This window comes from Eufriesea mexicana, unplaced genomic scaffold (genome assembly GCF_001483705.2).
Source record: "Eufriesea mexicana isolate 0111107269 unplaced genomic scaffold, ASM148370v2 scaffold863, whole genome shotgun sequence".
NCBI lineage: Eukaryota > Metazoa > Arthropoda > Insecta > Hymenoptera > Apidae > Eufriesea > Eufriesea mexicana.
The window spans coordinates 492,832-514,041 of NW_016909035.1; the positions used below are offsets into that span (position 1 = coordinate 492,832).

At 46.4% G+C, this 21,210-nt stretch overlaps 1 protein-coding gene across 4 annotated transcripts in view; it reads right to left on the minus strand.

Moving 5' to 3' along the window:
- The window catches only part of LOC108547069 (dipeptidyl aminopeptidase-like protein 6), a 33,587-nt gene extending 20,410 nt beyond the window's left edge, over positions 1 to 13,177 (minus strand). For 2 of the 4 annotated variants that reach the window (XM_017899422.1, XM_017899421.1), the window contains exon 1: positions 12,937 to 13,177. In XM_017899422.1, the coding sequence (XP_017754911.1) occupies positions 12,937 to 13,038 (102 nt within the window). In that variant the 5' untranslated portion in view covers positions 13,039 to 13,177. Of the gene's footprint in view, positions 1 to 3,499; positions 3,697 to 12,936 lie in introns of those variants that run through there. The other 2 variants (XM_017899423.1, XM_017899425.1) reach the window with 2 other exon arrangements.
- Positions 13,178 to 21,210: the final 8,033 nt, after the last annotated feature.

Sequence of the window (21,210 nt, forward strand, 5' to 3'; positions counted from 1 at the left end):
GCGTACCCCGGGCGCTCGTAACCGCGATATTTGCATGTTTACAACATGGCGGCGGCCGTGCTGCGAGTACCTCGCGCGCTCGGGACCTCCGCGACCCCCCGGTGTCGTGGAGTACTCGTATCCTTGGATAAAAGTTCGATCGGAAGTGGGATCGGCGATTCTGGGTCGGCTGGAGCATAGGTACGATTATCTCGCGGATCGAATCGATTCCACCCGGTGAATAGCTATCGATCCGCCTGTTGGTTGTTTACTATTTTCCTTTCTCTATTTTTAGTGGAGAGAACACCCGGATACGCTTTTCCTCGATAAAGATAAATGGCAGATGCTGGCTCGGCCGCGTGTATCGAGCCAAGGAAACGCAGTGGATTTCGCCTCTGTCGTGGGGCTATAACGTCCTCTTAGATCAGCAGGTCGCGATGATCGCGTGTTTGCACTCGGGTATACGGAAAGGGTCGAGAGGGTGGTTTAAGGTCCCTTTGTCGAATGTCGACAAAGCAATCGCGTCGTATTTTAACCCTTTGTCGACCACTACCGGGGTACTCGCGACGTAATGTCCTCCTGGGCTTATTATTAAACAGGATACCTTGAATATTAAAAAATAAATTAATTGCATCTTCTATTCCGAGACTCTCTTATTTAACAGAGTAGCAATTCCCTTTAACCCCTGCGCGAAGTCTCAGGAAGTTCGAGGAACGGCGATTTGCTATTACCATTTAGGCTTCGCAATTTTTGAATTGCTTTCATTTAAGTGGAAATGCAACGAGTGTTTGGGTTTAGTATGAAAGTGACCGTGTGCAAGAGGATTGACTGCGAAGAATATTTACAATGGAGTCCAGTGAAAGTTTAGGAATGCGTTCAGAGAACCTGAGTACTTTGAGTACTTGGAAACGAGTGAATAGATCAACGAAGGGAGCTTGGGTTCGGAAAGAGACAGTGTTAGACCTTAACACTAGGTTTAGGGACGCTATACCTGTTTCTAAGGGCACCTGTCAAATTGACAGTTACAGGAAACCACGTGCCTTTTTTTAACGATAAGTTTAATTTAAAAATAATTATATATTATATTAACAATTTCAATATAAGTTAACTAAATCGGTTACCATCGTATAATTGGAGCAACCCTTCCGTCAAATTCACGGGTTTCGTAAATGTAGTGTTAAATAAGGGTGCAAGGGGGACAGAATGCGTGCGATGGAATCATAGTGAGTAGAAAATCCGTTTGTTTAAGACTTAGAATTCTATTTTAGTCTAAATAAATCCGTTTTGCTATTAAAAAGGAGTCGTTGTTTATTACTCGCGCAGATCTCAGTCAGCGTAGTATTAATCTAGCAATAATGCTACATATATCTGCAATAGAATGGTATTAAAATAGAGTATCGTTTCATGCGGGTCGGGGAAGCTCCCTTTAGGACTTGCAGAGATAATATTCCTGGTCCACAAGGGGTTAAACAGGGAGTCGAGTTTCCATCCACACTAGTGGTTCATTCAGCACCCCATCTCGCTCCCAGCAACTCCATTCGGAGTCTGATGCATTTCGCGAAAGGATTTCCTAGGTATGGCTGATAAACCTATCGGAAGAACGTAATCTAGGGCTGCAGGATTGCTCGTTACAGCCGGACCGTGTGCGGAAGGAACATACGCGTGCAGAGGGGGAGAGGGTGGAGAAGGGGGTAAGCCGGGCCAATCTTTCTTTCCCTTGGATTCCACTGACGTCTCGCCCGATAGGTGGGCGGGAAATTTCGCGAGATAACCGGTACGTTTTATTGGCCACGGCGATACGAATATCGGGTCACGGGATTCGAGCGAGGCTTTATCGGATTCCAGGAGTTTGCAGAGTTATAGGCGCGCGAGGGGTTCTCCGCGAAATTTTTCATCCGTTCGAGCGTGGATCGCCCCGTTTCCAGTTAAGATCCGCGCGAGTCGCGGCGAGGGCGAGCGTTTCCTGGCCGGTGATCGGTCACGAGTTTCTACTGTCTGGAAGATGGAAGAAGGGAGGAACTGGGAGGAGTCGTTGCTAATTGAACATCGCTCGTTATCTTCGAGAAGGAAGTTGCAACGAGGTTCACAGTGCAGAATGCTCGCCCAATGCTCGAAGAAATACGGACCCGTGGTTTCCGATTCGGTAATAAAGTAAACCCCGCGGGCAGCGTTTATAGATTTCTGCAGTTAAATTTGTACGACCAGCAAGCTGCTGCCCAGCGACGACTCTGCTGTTTCTACGACCCCTGGATCCCGGTATTCGGGTTAACCTTTCAACTCCCGAGCTAACACGCTAAGCAAGAATTCCGTTGTGATGGACCTATCACAAGGGTGTTAATTTACTCATCACACACAGTTAATGCAGGGGAGGAGACTTGAAGGTGAGAAATTTCGTGTCAAAATTTGTCAAACAGATCGAATTTTCATGTATGATCCATTAACCCCTAAGGTATACTGACGAGTACTGACGAGTCCTGCTTATTGCCAAATTTTCATAGCGAATCGAATGGTAGGAAGGAAAGCACACTCGTCGAGGAAGTGAAGTTATACTTGACACATTTCAGGACACGCAATTAGGAATTCTAGAAGCTGTCAAAATTTTATGAAATTGAACGAAATAAACGTGTAATGGGTAATTAGAGTTATATAATCCTCAGATTCACAATTTTTGCACTAATTAAATTCTAGTGCAAGAAGATAAGAGACAGTTAATAGGCGAATTTCGTCGCGAGACAAAATGACAGCACACAGGAAAGAAAAATCGTACGACCCTAAACGAAATTCGATTTTACATGGAAAAGTTTATACTATTCACTGCAGTTGATAAAAATATTGGAAAAAATTCCCTACCTTCGTAATATTTTCGTAAATACCGGAAAAATCGATGATTTTCGTCCGTCCGTTTCCTAGAACTGGCTTGACAGCGAGAAGCAAGGCGGATATTTCGGTGATCCCGTTTAACCGGGACACTCTGCCTGTCGCGTTAGTTTCGAGGGACGTCGAAAACTATAGAGCGGATTATCTTCGCGGAGAAATAATCCGTGGCTAAAAGCGAAGTCGTTGGAGCGCGTTAGCGTGGGCAATATCGAGCCGCTGTAATATTATTCGAACGTGGGTGGCGCAAACGAGACAAGGGTGCAGTTACTGCCAAAACGTTCCTAGGAACGGGAACATTGAGCAATAGTCGAGAACCACCAGAGATTCGTGCTCTGCCAGCGTCACGACTTTCCATGACCGCGAGATCGAACCCGGGATGCTCGCGCGAAACTCGCGTCTAATCCCTTTACGGAAAATTCGACGAAAGCTTTGTTCGAACGAAAATCTGCACGCGGGGAAAATCGCGTCGCGGGATTACTGGTCGAGAGAGGTCAGAAAAGAACATGGCGAACGTCGCTACGGGTAAAACAAGGTACACTTGACAAGGGAACGAATAATAACGAGAAATTAACAGCGTTTAGACTAGGAGATACGGATAAAGAGAAGCGTGACAGTAATTTTAGACGGAATTGCTCTTGCTTATCTTCCGACAGATTGATCGATGTATTGGCCATGGTGGATCCTCTAGTTAGCACTAACTTCCAGAAATAACACGAGTCAACGCAGCGTTTCACCGATTTCGTTCGCGCACCGGCTCATCGTCGCGCGTTTCGCATGCAATATCGCCGATCGGTGTTACATCCGCGACCATCGAACGAGCATAATCCTTCGTCACCGAGCAACTAGCCACGACTGAGAGGAATCTTTCTGCCAGACTTTCTGGCTCATTGCCCTCCACACCTCAGTGTTCTCTTTGTCCCTCGCCGTGCCTCTCTTAACGTGTTATAAATTATATACACACGCGCTAGCTCGTGTAGTGGAAATCGTTGACAGTAACTAGGCTCGCTCGCTCCCTTTGAGCTGACCCGATGAATCGCGGCGATCGCGGGAAAGTCCGATCGATGCGGGATTAGACCAACGACATGGCCGACGGGGCTCCGAGAAATCTCCGCGCCTCGACTCCAGACTGTCACGCGGTAACTCGATGCAAACATGGCCGCCGTGAAATTTTTCGAATTTTCTCCGACCACGATCGATTCCGTCCAGCTGTATGCAATTTCCTACACGCTTCCAACGTCCCGCGGTATCGAAGAGCGAAAGCAGAGATTCCCGATGCAATTTCCAGCGCAGCACAGTGTCAAGAGGTGGGACCAGTGGCTTACCGATTGCTAACATTCCGTTTCGCGATGTTTAAATGCGGGTTACGTGCGCGGAAAAGTACGTAATTCGTCCTATTGGCTCACCAGCGTTCCGTGCAGTCGCGCGCGAGCTTTCATCGCGCGAGATGAGCCGAGCGCGCGAGACTTAGATCAGCACCGTTCAGGCCGAAAGACAATGTCTAACTGGCGAGCCTTTTCGCCGCTGGAAGAGACACCCTTCTCCGGTCACCCGTCTCTTTTTGCCCGAGCCGGAATGTTCAAAGGGGTAACATATGCCGATTCTCCCCTCGCACGGCTGACCCTTCGGGGGTCAGGAGAGCACTCGGTGAAAGGGGTCGATAATCGAACGAGCATCGTTTCGTCCGGCGACGCGTTCGCTATAACCGAACCGAGGCGAGAAACTGGAAAAAGAAGAATAAAAAGGGAGAACGAGAAACAGAGAACCGGGAAAGTGAAAATAAATAGTAAAGAAAATATACAGACAGAGCTTGTTCGAAGGTTACCCCGAACTTTTCGGCCTAGGTAGTCGCGTATCCACGCCGTCGTATCGACCAACCCACGCAGAGAAAATAGGTTCGTCGAATTTTCGTTGCTGCTCGCAGCGCGGACCCGTTTCGTCCTCGCGGATATCGAATAATTTAAACATTGAAGCGCTTCTAAATTCATCCTCGTCTGCCAGTGGCCGTCTCGTGGCCCGAATTTCCCCCGCTGATTACCCGTCCGGATTATCCGGGACGATGTCGCGAAAAAACGCGGTGAGACGATATCGACCAAACAGAGGGCAGCACTGTTCCACCCGTCACCACCGAACCAACATTCGTCACGGAGGCAAGGGCGCGAGACGCGTCCTATGCTATCTCGTCTGTTATCTTCGTAGATCCACGAATGCTTCCGTTCAATCACCTCATCACCATCAATCACACGGATTCCGCGAGAGTCCGCAAGAAACTGTCAAAAGGCTACCTCTGACCAGCACGCGACGATGAAACGGTCTAGCTTAGCCGTTGCATTCGCGATGCATGGTTTCTCTGGACCGTGTAGTTCTGCCTGTCAAAGTGACTCGAGCTGGCCTAACTGCTATGGCAACTTTCACCTCCCTGCATCGCTTTCACGCCCTTCGCGATCCAGTTATTCCTGGTCCCTCGTGTACCCTCGGTTTCGCGGCACTTCGTCCTCCTCGTCCCGCGAGTTCTCGGTTTCGTGGACAGCTCTGGCAACCGTGAAACGGCTAGGTGGCCCGGCTACTGTCACTTTGTAGCCTGAACTGTGTAGCTGACCCGTGCCAAGGAGAGCTCGTTTGGCAGCCCGTCGCGCGAAAAGATTTTTCGCTCGGATGAGAGATTCTTTCGGAGGCTCGCAAGACAGACCCGGGGGAAGCAGCGTGTACAAAGTAGCCGGCACGTCGATATTTCCCGGTCGGGAACAACCTAATTCTCCACCCATCATATCCATATTCTATAACGCTATCTGCGGAATTGAATATTCTCCGAGAGCCGCCATTTACATTCTTTGGGTGTCAAGTCGTGTTCGCTGGTTAATAAAAATGAATTACATTTTGAAATTATTGGAGAAGTAAAGGAGCAGTAGTATGGATCCGTAGAAATCTATATTTTGTATAAATTTGGATTCTGTCATCTATATTTTAGAGCTTCGTGGCAGACTTCTGTCACTGTTTGCTCTTGACCAGTCCAATCATCCCTATGAGACACTACAGTGTACTGTGCGTTTCAGAAGAGATGGCACAGCGTGTTTTCATCCTCACTACCTTCGTGACACTTCTTCAATTACAAACAGTGACGGCTATTAGCCGAAAACGGAGACGAAGATCATTGACAGGCTATAGCGAGATCGAGTGATTTAAGATATGACAGTATCCGCGTTAGTCTTCTGTTTCATAATGTGGTATTGCGATCTTGGAAGCACTCTAGCAAAGGAAATAGTCTCTGCATAGGCTTTATCTAGCATTGATCCTACAATGACAACTTCAAAGACTGTCAATTCTGTCATAACTCCTCGATCTCGCTACGGCCTGCCAATGATCATCGTTTCTGTAGTACTTTTTAATAGTTTGCACTGGACTGGTGAACTCGGAGTAATTAATATATTTTATTAGTCTAGACACACTGATCATTACACAATATTCTCTCTTTTGACAGGTGGTCGAATACAGACAAAAATATGTGTTTACACAAATTGAAGGAAGATGTCGCGATTGTATGTAAATCCAACACCTTAAGCATTGTGTTAGATATCTGCTAATCTCTAGCAGTCTGCATTTCGGTCAATAGCTGTCACAGTTTTTAATCTAGGGAGTGTCAACGAAGTTAGTGTCATCTTTTCTTGAACGCACTGTACACTTGCCAATCTGAAGAATAATAACGTAATTTCCTGAATTCGCGCTACCCTGCGTTACCTGGTTATCCAATTCCAATAACAATTAACTGCCAAATATGATTTACGTGCATTCCCGGATTGCACGTTCGACGAAGACGTACTACGTCGTGCAAGTGAATCCTTGACCCGTAGTGGCAAAACAGAGGGAGGCTGAATGCCAGCACTTCTGTCGGGAAAGGCCTATTCCCACGACGTCGTTTAAACCTCGTTCGTCGAATATTCCTCACCCCGAACTCACGGTCCAGGTGGTCGGAGGTGGCACTCCGGGTTCCAGACCGGGATTTCTCATTATCTGGACCGCAGACGCGTTCGAGGACGAAATGACGTGCCTTCGAAGGCGGCTGGAACTCGGCGATCGGCAGAGGTCGCCGTTTCGCGAGATTGCACCTCGCTCGTTAATGGGTCGTCGCGATAACGGCGCTGACGGTCGTTAAAGGCGTCGTTGTCGCGCGCGAATCGCCAGCAGCGTCGCGGAAAGGGCTCGAAAAGCTTGCAGCTGTCAGCCGCTACCAATTAGAGGGACGAGCGTGTTCCTCGGCGTGCGGAGCCTCGCTCGAAAGGATTTTCCTGTCGGTTCCTCCGTGCACCTCGCTGCGCGGCTAAATTGCGCGCTCTGGGCTCCTTCCAGGCATTATATCGACATGCCTCGATATTTCTTCCACCGGAACCTGTCTCTCCTTTTGTGCCCGTGAAAAGGGTGCTTGTGTTTGCTCCGAGTCGACTCGTTCCTCTGGCCAACGTTCCAGCGGCAGAAAAGTGTTTTCCCAGGATTTATGGCCAGTACGATACGCCGAGAAACGTGTATGGTAGATCGTTAAGTGGCGCTTGTGTAGGGCTGCGAGTTTCGCGAGTGTTTACGACCGGTGACTTAGCGTTGTTGGGGATGCGTGGAGAGGACGAGTGCCGAGGATTAGGGTGCGAAGAAAGTAAGTCAAATTGTTGTCACTAGTACTATGAAAATAATGATCATCTCTTGAAGGTTTACTTATTTTATTTTAATATTAGGTTAACCAACCCTAGTGAAAGAAACACATATCCATAATATAACGGGTGTGCTTTAATAACGTTTTATAATTTTTAATAATTTTAACATTTAATTTTGTTAGATATTTTTTTAATGTAACAACATTGTCTTTGATAAAGCTTCTTATAAATTAAAAGAAGAAATTGAGTCTTTTTTACTCATTTCATCTTAAATGGTTAATACAAGTAGATATACCTCCATTTTATATCAAGCCATCACTATTAATGGGGAGTCAATTTAAATTCAAGTTGTTGTCACCAATGTTATGAAAATAGTGATCATCTCTTGAAGGTTTACTTATTTTGATATATGGATTCAATTTCTGGAGTACTGTAATGTATTTATGAACCAGTCTCCGTAGACACACAGGGTGAGTCTCGTAACACCGTCACGACCTCAAATGACTCATAAAGTATGTCAAGTAGATGTTGCATAGATTCCAAGGGCACATATAGCAGTCTAATCAATTCTACGCTATTTTGCTTCTTTATCAAGATTCAAAGGTCACCTTCAATTTTTTAAATGGAACAGTTAATATCTCTTCCTAAATTTGAAATATAGTGTTGTATTCTACGTTAAATGGAGTTTGGTATAATGGAGTCCACTGAGAATTTGTGTCACCCTGTGGGACATATATCTACACGACACTCTTGACAGATTCCGGTCTTTAAACATTGTCATGCACTTCTGAAACACTCTGTATACCTATAAAAGTAGAAAAATATTGCTGACAGTGGAGGATTACTCGATACACACGAACCCAAACGCAGTCCACGATCACCTCGTAGGATATATGTACATACGTACACCGACGTGACGTATTTACCGGTTTTGGTGGAGAAATTCAGGCATTTCAGGAACTCGATATATAAGCAAATGTAAGAGGACGCAGAGTCAAGCCTGTCTCACCCTGTCGAACGTCAGCCCGCGGGACGAGCGTTCGCAATAACGATGCCGAGGATTCCATTACAACCCGGCACGCAAATTTCTGCGTGCTAGGTGCAAAACAATTTGGGGATGCCGGAAGCCGATGAAAATTATTTGACCGCCGGGCACCGCGCGATTATGGCTCACGACGCCTAACCCCCTGGCCGTGACGCGCGTGGCTTTCATGAATAAATCTGCATGCGTCTGAAAATTCGCGCGAGCCCTCGTCGCGACGTTGTCGCGCGGCATGTAAATGCTATCCAAACACGCAGTTGTATTCCGACAGTCGGTATAAATTTAGACTTTCCCGCTGAAGGCTTCAGTTTTATCGATCCGGGATTCCAGCGCCGCTTTCTCCTCGCCTCCCGGTTCTACGGGAATTACACCCGTACGTGCATACGCGCACACGTAATATCTATGAGAGTTCGTTTATAAATAGAGCAGAGGAGAGAGGCAGTGATAGACGCGACTCCAGTATCCGTGACATTCTACGGCGCCGCGCAAACTATTTCCAAAGTTCTGCTTTTGAGGTTAGGGGCTAAGAATGCCCCTTTGAAGCCGGCTCGATCACATTCCCGCGGTCTCTCGCCGGTGAGAAGGCAACGGTAAGATCATGCACTCGTGCGAATTTGTATCACGACTCGTTATCGGACTTACGAGCAACTTTCTGCCAACTCGAATTAATTTATTCGCTCGCCGGGGACGGAGAGGACACTCGAATAGAGTCTGTATCGCGAACCAGCGTTTTTTGATCGACCAGCTGTACCGGTGTAGCTGACCCGATGATCGGTTAATAAACGCCGATTGCCACTTCGCAGCCGGACGAGTGTAAGGTACACAAGGGAGCGCTGCTGATCGGCTAAGTAGTATAGACCGGCGCGGGTCGGACACGGGGAGAGCGAGACTCCCGAGGAATCTGTGCGCCGAAGAATCTATTGAACGACGAAAGGAGGATTCTTAATCGTATTATAATACGTGGAAAGGGGTTGTCTTGATATGTGATTTCGTTTCTCGCGAAGGTATTCCGCGTACGCCGAATTTGATTAAATTTTTGAGAGCGGCCTCAAAAAGTATTTGACACGTATCTATTTTTATTGGCCATCGGTGGTATTAAAGGGGTGAAAACATCCCTCGATGGTAGGGATTGGAAGCATATTTTCTGGAGTACCTCGAGATCCAAGAATGATAGAGAATATAATATCCTACATTAGTAATAATTACCAAAAGCATTGAAAAATGATTGAAAAATTGAAAAGTTTGAAAATATTTATTATGAGGGTAGAAAAGTATTTCTGTTGTGATAATTAATTTATAGCGAAGAGCTGGAAAATTTCAAAGACACGTATCCTATATTTTGATCCATAGATCATGTGCAATTCATTTAAACGAGAATGAATTAACATTTAATAGGATAAGGGATAAAGAAATATCAAATTTGTAATATATTTATCATTGAACAAATTAATTCCCCATGCAAGAAGCTATATTTTGCATTTCATAAAATATATAGTTTCAACCCCTACCTTTGAGTACAGATTTCATCCCTTCTTTTGGGATACTTCGAGATCCAAAAATGATAGAGAATAGAATATCCTATACTAGTAACAATGATCAAAAACATTGAAAACTGATTGAAAGATTGAAAACTTTGAAAACATTGACTATGGGGGTAGAAAACCATTTCTGTCATAATTAATTTATATTCATTACATTATTATTCATTTTGTCATTATAATTAATTTATATTCATTATATTGTTATTCATTCTGTCATTATAATTAATTTATATTCATTATAATTATTTATAAAAGGAGCTGGAAAATTTCAAAGACACGTATCCTCTATTTTAATCTATAGGTCATGTGTATTCATTTACACAAGTATGAATTAACATTTAATATAATAAATGATAAATCAGTGTCGAATTTTTAATATATATCATTAAAGATATTAATTCCCTATGTAAGAAGCTATATTTTGCATTTCAAAAAATATATAGCTTCATCCCCTATCTTTGACTACCGATTTCACCCCTTTAATATGAACGATGGTGAATAAAAAGAATATTCGTGAATTATTTTCTTGAGAACTATCTCTCCCAAAAATTAAATCAAAATTGAATACGATCCATTGTCAATAGTCGACGACAAAATTTGTATTAAATAATTCTGATGCAGCCGTGCAATATTGTCAAATTTAACCTCATTCTTACATCTCGAGCAAGAATTCGTGGAATTTAAATATCGAAAAAATAATCCTCACGAAACGAAGGAAAATATTTCTCTATGAGAGAAGCTGATAGAAAAACCGAGGAACCGTCTAATTTATTTCGTGCTCAGCTATTTCCGATATTTGTAAGTGTCCTGGCAGTTTCGAATACGCGCATACGTACGTATTCGCCCCATCCCGTCATCTTACCCCGCGAAATTTCAATCGGCCGGTGGAAGCGATCAGCGGAGGAAAGCTCTGGAGAGTTGGAGCAGAATGCTCGCAGGTAAACGAGAGCAGGGATACCGATGGTACCCGGTTACCGTGGAATTATACGAGGAAAATCGGTTGGCAGTTATCTGCAGCTCGCAGACGGCCGCCTTGGAACGCGGCGGTCTTTCCAAGATGGCGCGGCTGCAGCCGTTTCTTCGTGGAACCCTCTCTCGCGTTCTTTGCATAATTAACTTTCTCGAGGAGCCCTCGAAGGTGTCCTCGGTTGGCAACACGGCGTTTAGCCGACGCGATAGGGCTGGTCGCGAGGTCCCGACAGTCAATTCTCGCGTGGCCGTTGACGAGAGCTGTGGAAACAAAGGGAGCAGACCTAGAGGCCGGGTCTGCATAATGAATCCTCCCCTCTCGCCGACCCTCTCTGTACCTCTGATTCGCCCGGTGCCGCGTAATTAGCGCGCCTTTCCCTCTCGTCCACGTCGTCTTCGAAATCCTGCGGAACTTTTTATCGAGTTCCAGCCAGCCGAACGCTCCGCGGCTCGTCTTTGGACGCTCGCCGCGCATTTGCAAGTCCGATTAATCGACGGTAAGTGGCTCGAGTGGCACGTCGTCGAGATTGATTAGCGTTCCATCGGGTTCGCTTCCCAGCTCCCGTAATCCGATTCCCTGTTACTCGTGCGTGAACGCAGCAAAGACAGAGCGGTTGCTGCGAACCTAGGGTAGCTGCGAGCCTAGGGTAGCTGCGAGTTCCTCTTCTTTCCGCCACTTTGACTCTCCGTTTCCGTGTCTACGGACGTGCACGAAAGACGACGAATGGAGGATAGAATGAAGGCTAGCTTTTTGCTGAACCCGGCAACTTTATAGGCCAGTTTGCAACGAGTCGCGAGTTAAGCGGGACTTAACGCTCGCCGGTGTTAGAAGAGGAGCAACGACTTTACGCGGTAGTTTCTTCGCGCTAGTTTGCATTAATTGTTTCGTTAATTCCAAGATCTCCTCGCGAGAAGCGCTTCAACAGGGTGGAGACGGTATAACGATCGTTACTTCGGGGTGTTAAAGTGCACGTAAATCGAAGGTCTTCGGAAGGAAGAGTGGATAATGAAACGATAATGGGACGGGAAGATGGTAAATTTCACGACGAATCGTGGATATTACGTTCAATTTCGCGCGGAATTCTCGGTGGGCTGAAATTTGCGAATATTCGGTTTACAATTTCGACGATGCACGTTTCATTTCGAAGACTATTGTCCATTCGAACTACGCAACAACGATTCCGCGATATGCTCTCGTCTGGTTAACGATCGACAGGTGTTAATTTAGCATTCGCGTTAATGACCGTCAGGAATGACGTTGCGCCGATGAATTTTCCAACTGCGTCGTGTTGCCGTAATTGTATCAACGTGTTCCTTTAATCGTAACAGGTAGGCCGGTACATGTTTGCGACTGGTGTGGCTACAACGCTAAATTCTATATTATTCGGCACTCTAGTTCGCAACTATCAATCTCATTCCTCTTCAAATGCAGGATCCTCGTACTAGCATGCGTTTCGATTATTCTCGTGACCGTGGCTACGGAACGTTCTCAGCCGGGTGTCATTGCTAACAGTCAAAACCACTATAATTGCATGACCTAACGGTACCGTGAGAAAGAAACAGGAAACATCGAGGAACATATGCAAACTGCATTGTACACGCATCTGAGGGACACTTGACACTCGAAGGATTACGAATTGAAACATTTTCGTCCTGAAACATCCCCCAAACCATACACCAACGCACTTTGCACCCTGTGCACTAGTCTATGGTGCAGGGTACCGCGCGGAGACTCGGAAACTACGATCATACTGTGATTGTCGAAGAGGTGAAGAGGCACAAGACAGTGTCATGCTTTGAGAACCTGACAAATTATCCACGCGTCCCGACGAAACTCGACCGATCTCGAATATCAGGGGGTAACGCACGGTGGACCGCTGGAGCGATTTACCTCTTTTACCTGGGCTGACTTGGAACGGGGATCGGCGACCTGGACGGTCTCGTCGGGAGGCAGCCGCCAGGAGTTCCTCTCGATGTTGACGCTGGCGTTCATAGCGGCCTCCTCCTCCGCCTCCCGTGTCCTTCGTCGTTCTTAGCAGCTTCGTCCTCGCGCGAGCACTTCCCCGAGGTCCCCAGGGTAACCCCCGGGCCACTCCTGGGGCCGAGGTCCTACACCAGCAATCCACAGTTCCTCACCTGCAATGCATCCAAAGCGATAACTCCATATAAATCTCGCGAAACTTGCAACTCGCTGTCATACTCCCGATACGTGTCAAGAAACCAAGTAATCGTTTGCGAATTTTTCAAGCCAAACTTCTCAGTTGACTTCGAATCAATCGTTTGCGAATTTCTCAAACAAAATTTCTCAGTTGACCCGGAGTCAATCGCTTGTCAAGTTTTGAAGCGACTTCGAGTCGACGAATTGGCAGTTCGAGTGAAACGAAAAGCGAAATACGTAACGAAAATTGTTCCACTGATCCGTTTCACTGTTGTACCAACTTTAATAGTGTCTGGAAGCACGAGAATTATGCAAAAATTCGCGAATAATTACGATGTCTCTGACTGCTGTCAATAAGTGTACACGTGACATTGGCTGTTATTAGCTCCCGGATTTCGGATGAAACGGGATAGTAATCAATTACACGTAGACTCAGGATTCGGTTTACAATTTCGACGATGCACGTTTCATTTCGAAGACTATTGTCCATTCGAACTACGCAACAACGATTCCGCGATATGCTCTCGTCTGGTTAACGATCGACAGGTGTTAATTTAGCATTCGCGTTAATGACCGTCAGGAATGACGTTGCGCCGATGAATTTTCCAACTGCGTCGTGTTGCCGTAATTGTATCAACGTGTTCCTTTAATCGTAACAGGTAGGCCGGTACATGTTTGCGACTGGTGTGGCTACAACGCTAAATTCTATATTATTCGGCACTCTAGTTCGCAACTATCAATCTCATTCCTCTTCAAATGCAGGATCCTCGTACTAGCATGCGTTTCGATTATTCTCGTGACCGTGGCTACGGAACGTTCTCAGCCGGGTGTCATTGCTAACAGTCAAAACCACTATAATTGCATGACCTAACGGTACCGTGAGAAAGAAACAGGAAACATCGAGGAACATATGCAAACTGCATTGTACACGCATCTGAGGGACACTTGACACTCGAAGGATTACGAATTGAAACATTTTCGTCCTGAAACATCCCCCAAACCATACACCAACGCACTTTGCACCCTGTGCACTAGTCTATGGTGCAGGGTACCGCGCGGAGACTCGGAAACTACGATCATACTGTGATTGTCGAAGAGGTGAAGAGGCACAAGACAGTGTCATGCTTTGAGAACCTGACAAATTATCCACGCGTCCCGACGAAACTCGACCGATCTCGAATATCAGGGGGTAACGCACGGTGGACCGCTGGAGCGATTTACCTCTTTTACCTGGGCTGACTTGGAACGGGGATCGGCGACCTGGACGGTCTCGTCGGGAGGCAGCCGCCAGGAGTTCCTCTCGATGTTGACGCTGGCGTTCATAGCGGCCTCCTCCTCCGCCTCCCGTGTCCTTCGTCGTTCTTAGCAGCTTCGTCCTCGCGCGAGCACTTCCCCGAGGTCCCCAGGGTAACCCCCGGGCCACTCCTGGGGCCGAGGTCCTACACCAGCAATCCACAGTTCCTCACCTGCAATGCATCCAAAGCGATAACTCCATATAAATCTCGCGAAACTTGCAACTCGCTGTCATACTCCCGATACGTGTCAAGAAACCAAGTAATCGTTTGCGAATTTTTCAAGCCAAACTTCTCAGTTGACTTCGAATCAATCGTTTGCGAATTTCTCAAACAAAATTTCTCAGTTGACCCGGAGTCAATCGCTTGTCAAGTTTTGAAGCGACTTCGAGTCGACGAATTGGCAGTTCGAGTGAAACGAAAAGCGAAATACGTAACGAAAATTGTTCCACTGATCCGTTTCACTGTTGTACCAACTTTAATAGTGTCTGGAAGCACGAGAATTATGCAAAAATTCGCGAATAATTACGATGTCTCTGACTGCTGTCAATAAGTGTACACGTGACATTGGCTGTTATTAGCTCCCGGATTTCGGATGAAACGGGATAGTAATCAATTACACGTAGACTCAGGCTGACATGAACTCGTGCAAAGACGAAATACCGGTATTCATAGTCCGTTGAACTTAGCAAAGCTTGTAATAACGATAGCAGCGGGTAATTAATCTATGACAGGCTGAAACTTCTGTTCCCCGTCGAATAGCGGGAATTCCTGCGTGGAGCATTCACAGCAGCCTTTTTGATTTACGTTCATTAGCGATAAGCGTATATTCGCGAGTTTATGCGAATATTTGATGTGCAATTTCGCAGGGAACGGAGCAAAACCGACTTAACCCCCTTTCATCTTTATCCATTATCTCCGCTCTTTGCAACCTCGAATCGCGTCCGCTGGGCTACACGCTATCGAGCAAGATTACACGAGTACCGCGAGGGATAACAAAGCGTTGCACGCCTGGTCGATGCTTAAACGAGGCAAACGAACCGCTACAGTTTCATCCAGTTAGCGAGTAATCGAAGAAAGATCAGGGGAACGGTACCTGAAAGGTTAGGCCGGGGCGGAAGCGGGTGGAAGAATAACAGGAAACGGGAACTGAAAAGTCAATCGAACCACGGTAATCGGCAAGTCAAACAGGAAAGTAAATGGCGAGTGGAGGCTTCGAAGCAAGGTCTCGTTGTTCGGATTACGATCGGCCAGGGTTTCGAGTCGCTTCCGCGGCGATTAATATCGATTTCTGATTACAGCCTCGCTGAACGGGACGGAGAAAGGTTAAGGACGATTCCCATGAAATGTCATGGTAATTTGCAAGAGACGCTTCATCGGCTTCCTTGTCTCCGGGCTCGTTAGACTTGGCAGATTTTCATTCCCGCCGATGAACACGTGGATTATTTATAGCCTGGTTCCGCCCGTGATCTTGGGTCAACGTTGCTGCACTATAAACCCACGGTTTGTCCAGAATTTTTAATTAGAGCGCGGTTCGCGGGCTCAGATGGGTTCAAGATGACGCTAGGCAGCGACGGATTCCTCGAGTTGGCGGAAAGTATGAATGGCCCGCGCGAACGCGGACAAAGGATAATTAGGAATTCCCCAGGGAATTAAGCCTGAATAAAGGATTACACCCGGTGAACCTGTCCGACGTCTCCTATGAATAATTTAATTAAAGTCGAAATTTCCCGGCGGGAACACGCACACAGCCAGCCACTAGTTTATTTCCGATTTAAATTTCAAATCGCGGCTGCGGGCTTGCGCGGACATGCAAATGCGAGATGCACCCTGTGCATCGCGTACCTGAGGAACGAATTACGAGGCAATTAACACCCCGTGTCGCCCTCTGTCTTCCACTTTTACCCGCCACTGCCCCAACCTGTCCCCGCGTCGTTTATACTCCTCCGAGTGGAGTTTGGCGCTTCGTCGATTTCAAATTTCCCGCGCTCGGGTCTACTAGTCGCGTAGTCTATGGCCGTGGAAGCTCGAGCGAATCTTCGAGCACGGAACCTTGGAGATTAAGCGTGATACGCGTCGCTGGTTGATCGAACGCAATATGGCGTGATTATTCGAGGACAGGGAAGCATCCTGCAATCGAGGATTGCAAAATGGCGGACAGATTTTGACGAAACTCGCTACGTCTTGGAGAAGCGTTCGTTGCAGAGGCAGAGTTACCGATCGAGACCCGAGTTATGGGAGACGAGGGACCTGGCTCGAGGGTCGATACCTCGATACCGAAGAACTATGCTTCGAGGTGTGCTTGATACTTGTTACTGGCGCGACCTCGACGAGTAGGATTAGGTGCCCCCCGAGGCGTTGCACTTGGAAGAAGATGCTTCGGTCGTTAGGACCTCGGGCTGATGGAACTGGAGCTGTGGGAGCTGGTCTTTCGCGATCTACGGTTTTCAAGACAAATATCCACGCTTTCTGTACACGTTATGCTACTCCGTGAAATAGCGAGCTTTTCTTGACGGTCGAAATAGTGCTCTTCATTTTTGAAAAATATCGTTTCATATCTCTGAACTTTGCTCTGGCTTCTGAAATTTGACAGTTCGGTATCTGGCTGTAAATTATCGCGGAATTTGACATGGTGGGATGTAAATTACAGGACGCGATGTGACAATTGATATCCCTGAGACTATAGTTGCCACGTGTCACGTAGACAATTACTACATAGATAATTAGATGATGCTACCTCCTGCAGTCATTTTAATTAGAAACTTTACGCATAATTACAAACGCAGCATGGTTCATAATGACGCAATACGAAAAATACTGTCAATTTTGTTTATCAAGCAAGAAAGCTAAATCACCATCCTGACCAACTTGCCAAGGGTTTACTCGAGGAGTCAGACACGCGTAGACTCGAACGTTTCAAACTATCAGACAGGAACCTAATTATGGAATCACGAGACGTGCATGTCATTGGACATATTACCTAACTTTTCTACACTAATTGACACCAAATCCGATTTCCTTATTGTGGAAATGGAATGGGTCCCTGAGAGAACAGTAATGAAAGAGCAAATACGTAGTGCTGGGCTAACATCTGTCAATGCACGTGGAAGGACGAAAGTGACCACGTGCAAAAGGATCGAGTGAAAGGACTTATGGTAATGGTACAGAAAATGATGTTCTTGAAGATTGAGAATTAGAATAAAAGCGAATGTGTGAAGGTAGGTACAGGGTGTGAAGATAGTCTGAGAGGGTTGACAGAGAGTTGCAGAGATTAAATTTTGAGCGAGTCCAGAGATAGTCTAGCAAGTTATTGCTATTAAAGAAGCGTTATTCCTTGTTGCGGGAATGAAATGGTTGCATTCCTGAGAGAACAACAATGGAAGAGCAAATAAGATTGGCTAATATCTGTCAATGCACATGGAAGGACGCAAGAGGATCGAGAGAAAGGACTATTTATGACGAAGAAAATTATATTCTTCAAGATTAAAAATTAAAATGAAAGCGAATAAACTTGTATGGGGTATATGGGGTGTGAGGACAGTCTGAGAGGGTTGACAGAGAGTTGCAGAGATTAAATTTCGAGTGAGTTATTGCTATTAAAGAACCATCATTACGTGTCAACCCTGCGAACCTTCATTAACGATCAATGTAACTAGAATAATCCCTAGAAATTGTTCGCATCACCTACCATAGTTACTAATACATTATATCATGATTATTAATATCCCAATTCACAAACGAATCTATAGCAGGCATATTCGACGAACAAATTTGCATCGTGACATCAGCTTGCCTCGCACGTTTAGCATAAAAATCGTATCGTTATATTTTCGCATTTCACTCGACAGGAACTGCACGCGGTGTCAGTTTCAGTTCGAAGCTTCGAAGACACGAGCAGAGATTAAATCAGGCTTTAATCCTCGCGATAATTCCGACAAGCCCGAACGATATGCAGTCGGAAAAATGCCGGACGAGCGTATCAGTTTAAATCACGAATGTCGAATCGTAAATTCATTATGTAGGAGCTTGTCGGCCAGGCGATCGCCATGTTTGCACTGGCTGCTACTGCAGCCACGGCGTAACGGCGGCCGGCTCGTTCGGTAGACCGGCGCGTTCCGGAAGCGACTGTGAAACATAGATCGCGATAACGAACTAGCGATTCAGCTGGCGGGAATTTATGGGACGTAAAAGGAATGCAAAGAGCGGGAAACACGAGCGGCACGAGAAACGCACCTCGTCCCCCGACTCGGCCGGCACGCCTCGGCGATTTAAATTCTCGCGATTGCACTTATAAAACTGCGTCGCGGAACAGCGATTTAACTGCCGTTGCCTGCCGGCCATCAAGCTGAAACTTTTATTCACCTCGCGCGATTTTTTCCTCCATCGTGAACTCCGTCTCGCGCCATTCCCGTCGTTTACCGGCTACTCGTGTCTCCATTTCCCGCGCCACCGTCTCTTTACGTCGGCCTGCAAGCCGAGCATCCGATGAACGCCATTTCGCCCACAGTAAATTCGCTTGTGACATTCCCGAATTTTTTAACTATATTTTTCTGGATTTTCTACTGGTGGCGTGACGTCGAATTAAATCCCTAAATCAACTATTTTGTTTAGGATTATTATAGTCTAGAACAAGATTTCTTGGCAAGTAGTATAACCCTTTGTGGGCCCAACGTCGAATTTTTCGATCAGTGAAATTCAATGTGTAAGTGGAATGTTAATATTTACTCGTACCCTTCGTTAATTAGTATTTTTGGAGAACAGAAACAGGGGAGTGGTGTCTGTAAAAGCGCATGTAGACTGAGAGCTGGGACCAGGAACGAAGGTTGCATGACCACCCAAGATTTCGGACGAACATGCCTGAGTGTCTGCTACGAACGACTCCATTGAGTTAGACAAATAGAGGGGGGCCAGAGTGTGCATGTAGAAGAATAAATGGCGTGGAAAATGCGTGTGCGGTCAGTTGAGCTGAGATCAGAAAGCCGAGAGAGTTTGTCAGGGAGAATTGAGAGTAACAGTCTCGGGTTTGACAGAAATAGAGACGGAGAAATAGAAGACGTATGCAGAGGCAAATGGCGTGGAAGATGCGTGCGAAGCTCGAATGAGGGGAGGGAGGGCTTAAAACTGGCAGAAGAATATAGGTTTAGAAAATAGAGCAAAATATCTCGTAACATATCACCCTTTCTATCCTCGAAATAGCTCACAATCTGCCAATAGCCGGTGTCAACCCGATGTCAAAACGATCGGGTCTAGAACCAAACTTTTTAGGTTAGGAAATCCCTCTTAAATTTCCAAAGCGTCCTGCACACAATTCACCCTAACCCTCGCGAATGTATTCAAAGTACAAAACGGTTCTTCGTGCAACGAACTGTCAGAAACTGGTAAATAAGCTCGCGTCAAAGCGTTCTCTGTAAATAAGCCCAAGTACCAGAGGACTTCGAACAACCATAACACCGTGTACCCAGCCTCGTGTTAATTTACTCAAATACAGGCGATCGTGTCCAAAGGGTTGAGCCTGTCCCTTGCCATCGCTCGCGACGCCAGCAACTTCATCCCCATCGCAACCACCGCTCTCGGGTACACACGCACACTCCCGCGGGGGGCGAACAATGGAGTCATAGGAAACAGCCTACGCCATTAACGCGCGAAATTGCATGTGCGTTACGCAACTGAAGAGAAGGTTTCATAACTGCCTGACGAGGTCACGTACCGACGTCGGAACGACGCGTTTACGTAATAACGCGAAACGCCGCCATGTTTATGGTGGCCGTTTTTTTTATTCAAGCGTGGGTTACCGGAAACCTTATAATCTGGCCGGCGCTTTCCCATCGTCCCGCGCATCGCTGCCTCGTAAAGGGAAATTGCACGAGGATACAGCACACGTACGACCGCATGCATCATTTCAACTTCCCGGTACGGCCCGACGTGACACGGTGTCGTAAAAATCCCACGTATCTCGCCCCGCGGATTTCAATAGGCCGCCATTTTATAGCGGAATCGGGAAATTACTGCTTCAACTCCTCGCTTTCCCCCGTTCACGTCCATCGAACGCGAATCCGTTGTTTCCAGGCCTCGTCTAACCCGAGTTTTCAGCAACCCTTCGTGTCCAGGAAAATATGTAGCACCGGTTTTAGTTACGCGTTGGTATAGTTGGGGGTTGGAGAGGGTGTGGTCCGCCCCTGACGACATTTCTTTCTCTTCTAATGGTTATTATATTCGTATTTATTTACTAGTGGTAAAGTTTAGTAGCTGATTGTAGAATAGTGGAAAATATTATTTTATTCATTTATTTTATTCTTTATTTAATGACATTTGGGAAAATTTCAATTTAGCGACTGGTATCGCAACGAAGGTTGCGAATTTTCTACCTGATACTGGTAATAGTTTCATTATTTTCGGAGTACTATAAGGGGTGGTAACGTAGCGGGGATCCGTCACCCCGGGCGACGAAAGCTTTGATTACGCTACTGACGTCAGATTCGAAGGATAAGAGAAATTATTGGCGAATCGGAGGAGTTATTCGAATTTGTCGAAGGACACGTCGTCAGGTTCTTCTGCCACTTCGTTCCATTCAATACCTGTCACCTAGAAGTCGTACGTACCCCTCTCCAAGATGGCGGAAGGAATAATGCGAAATCTCGACGAAGATTTGGAAATCCGGCAAATGGAGCGCGAAAGTCGAGGACCAGAGGCCTGGCCTCGTGCAACTTTTAACGAT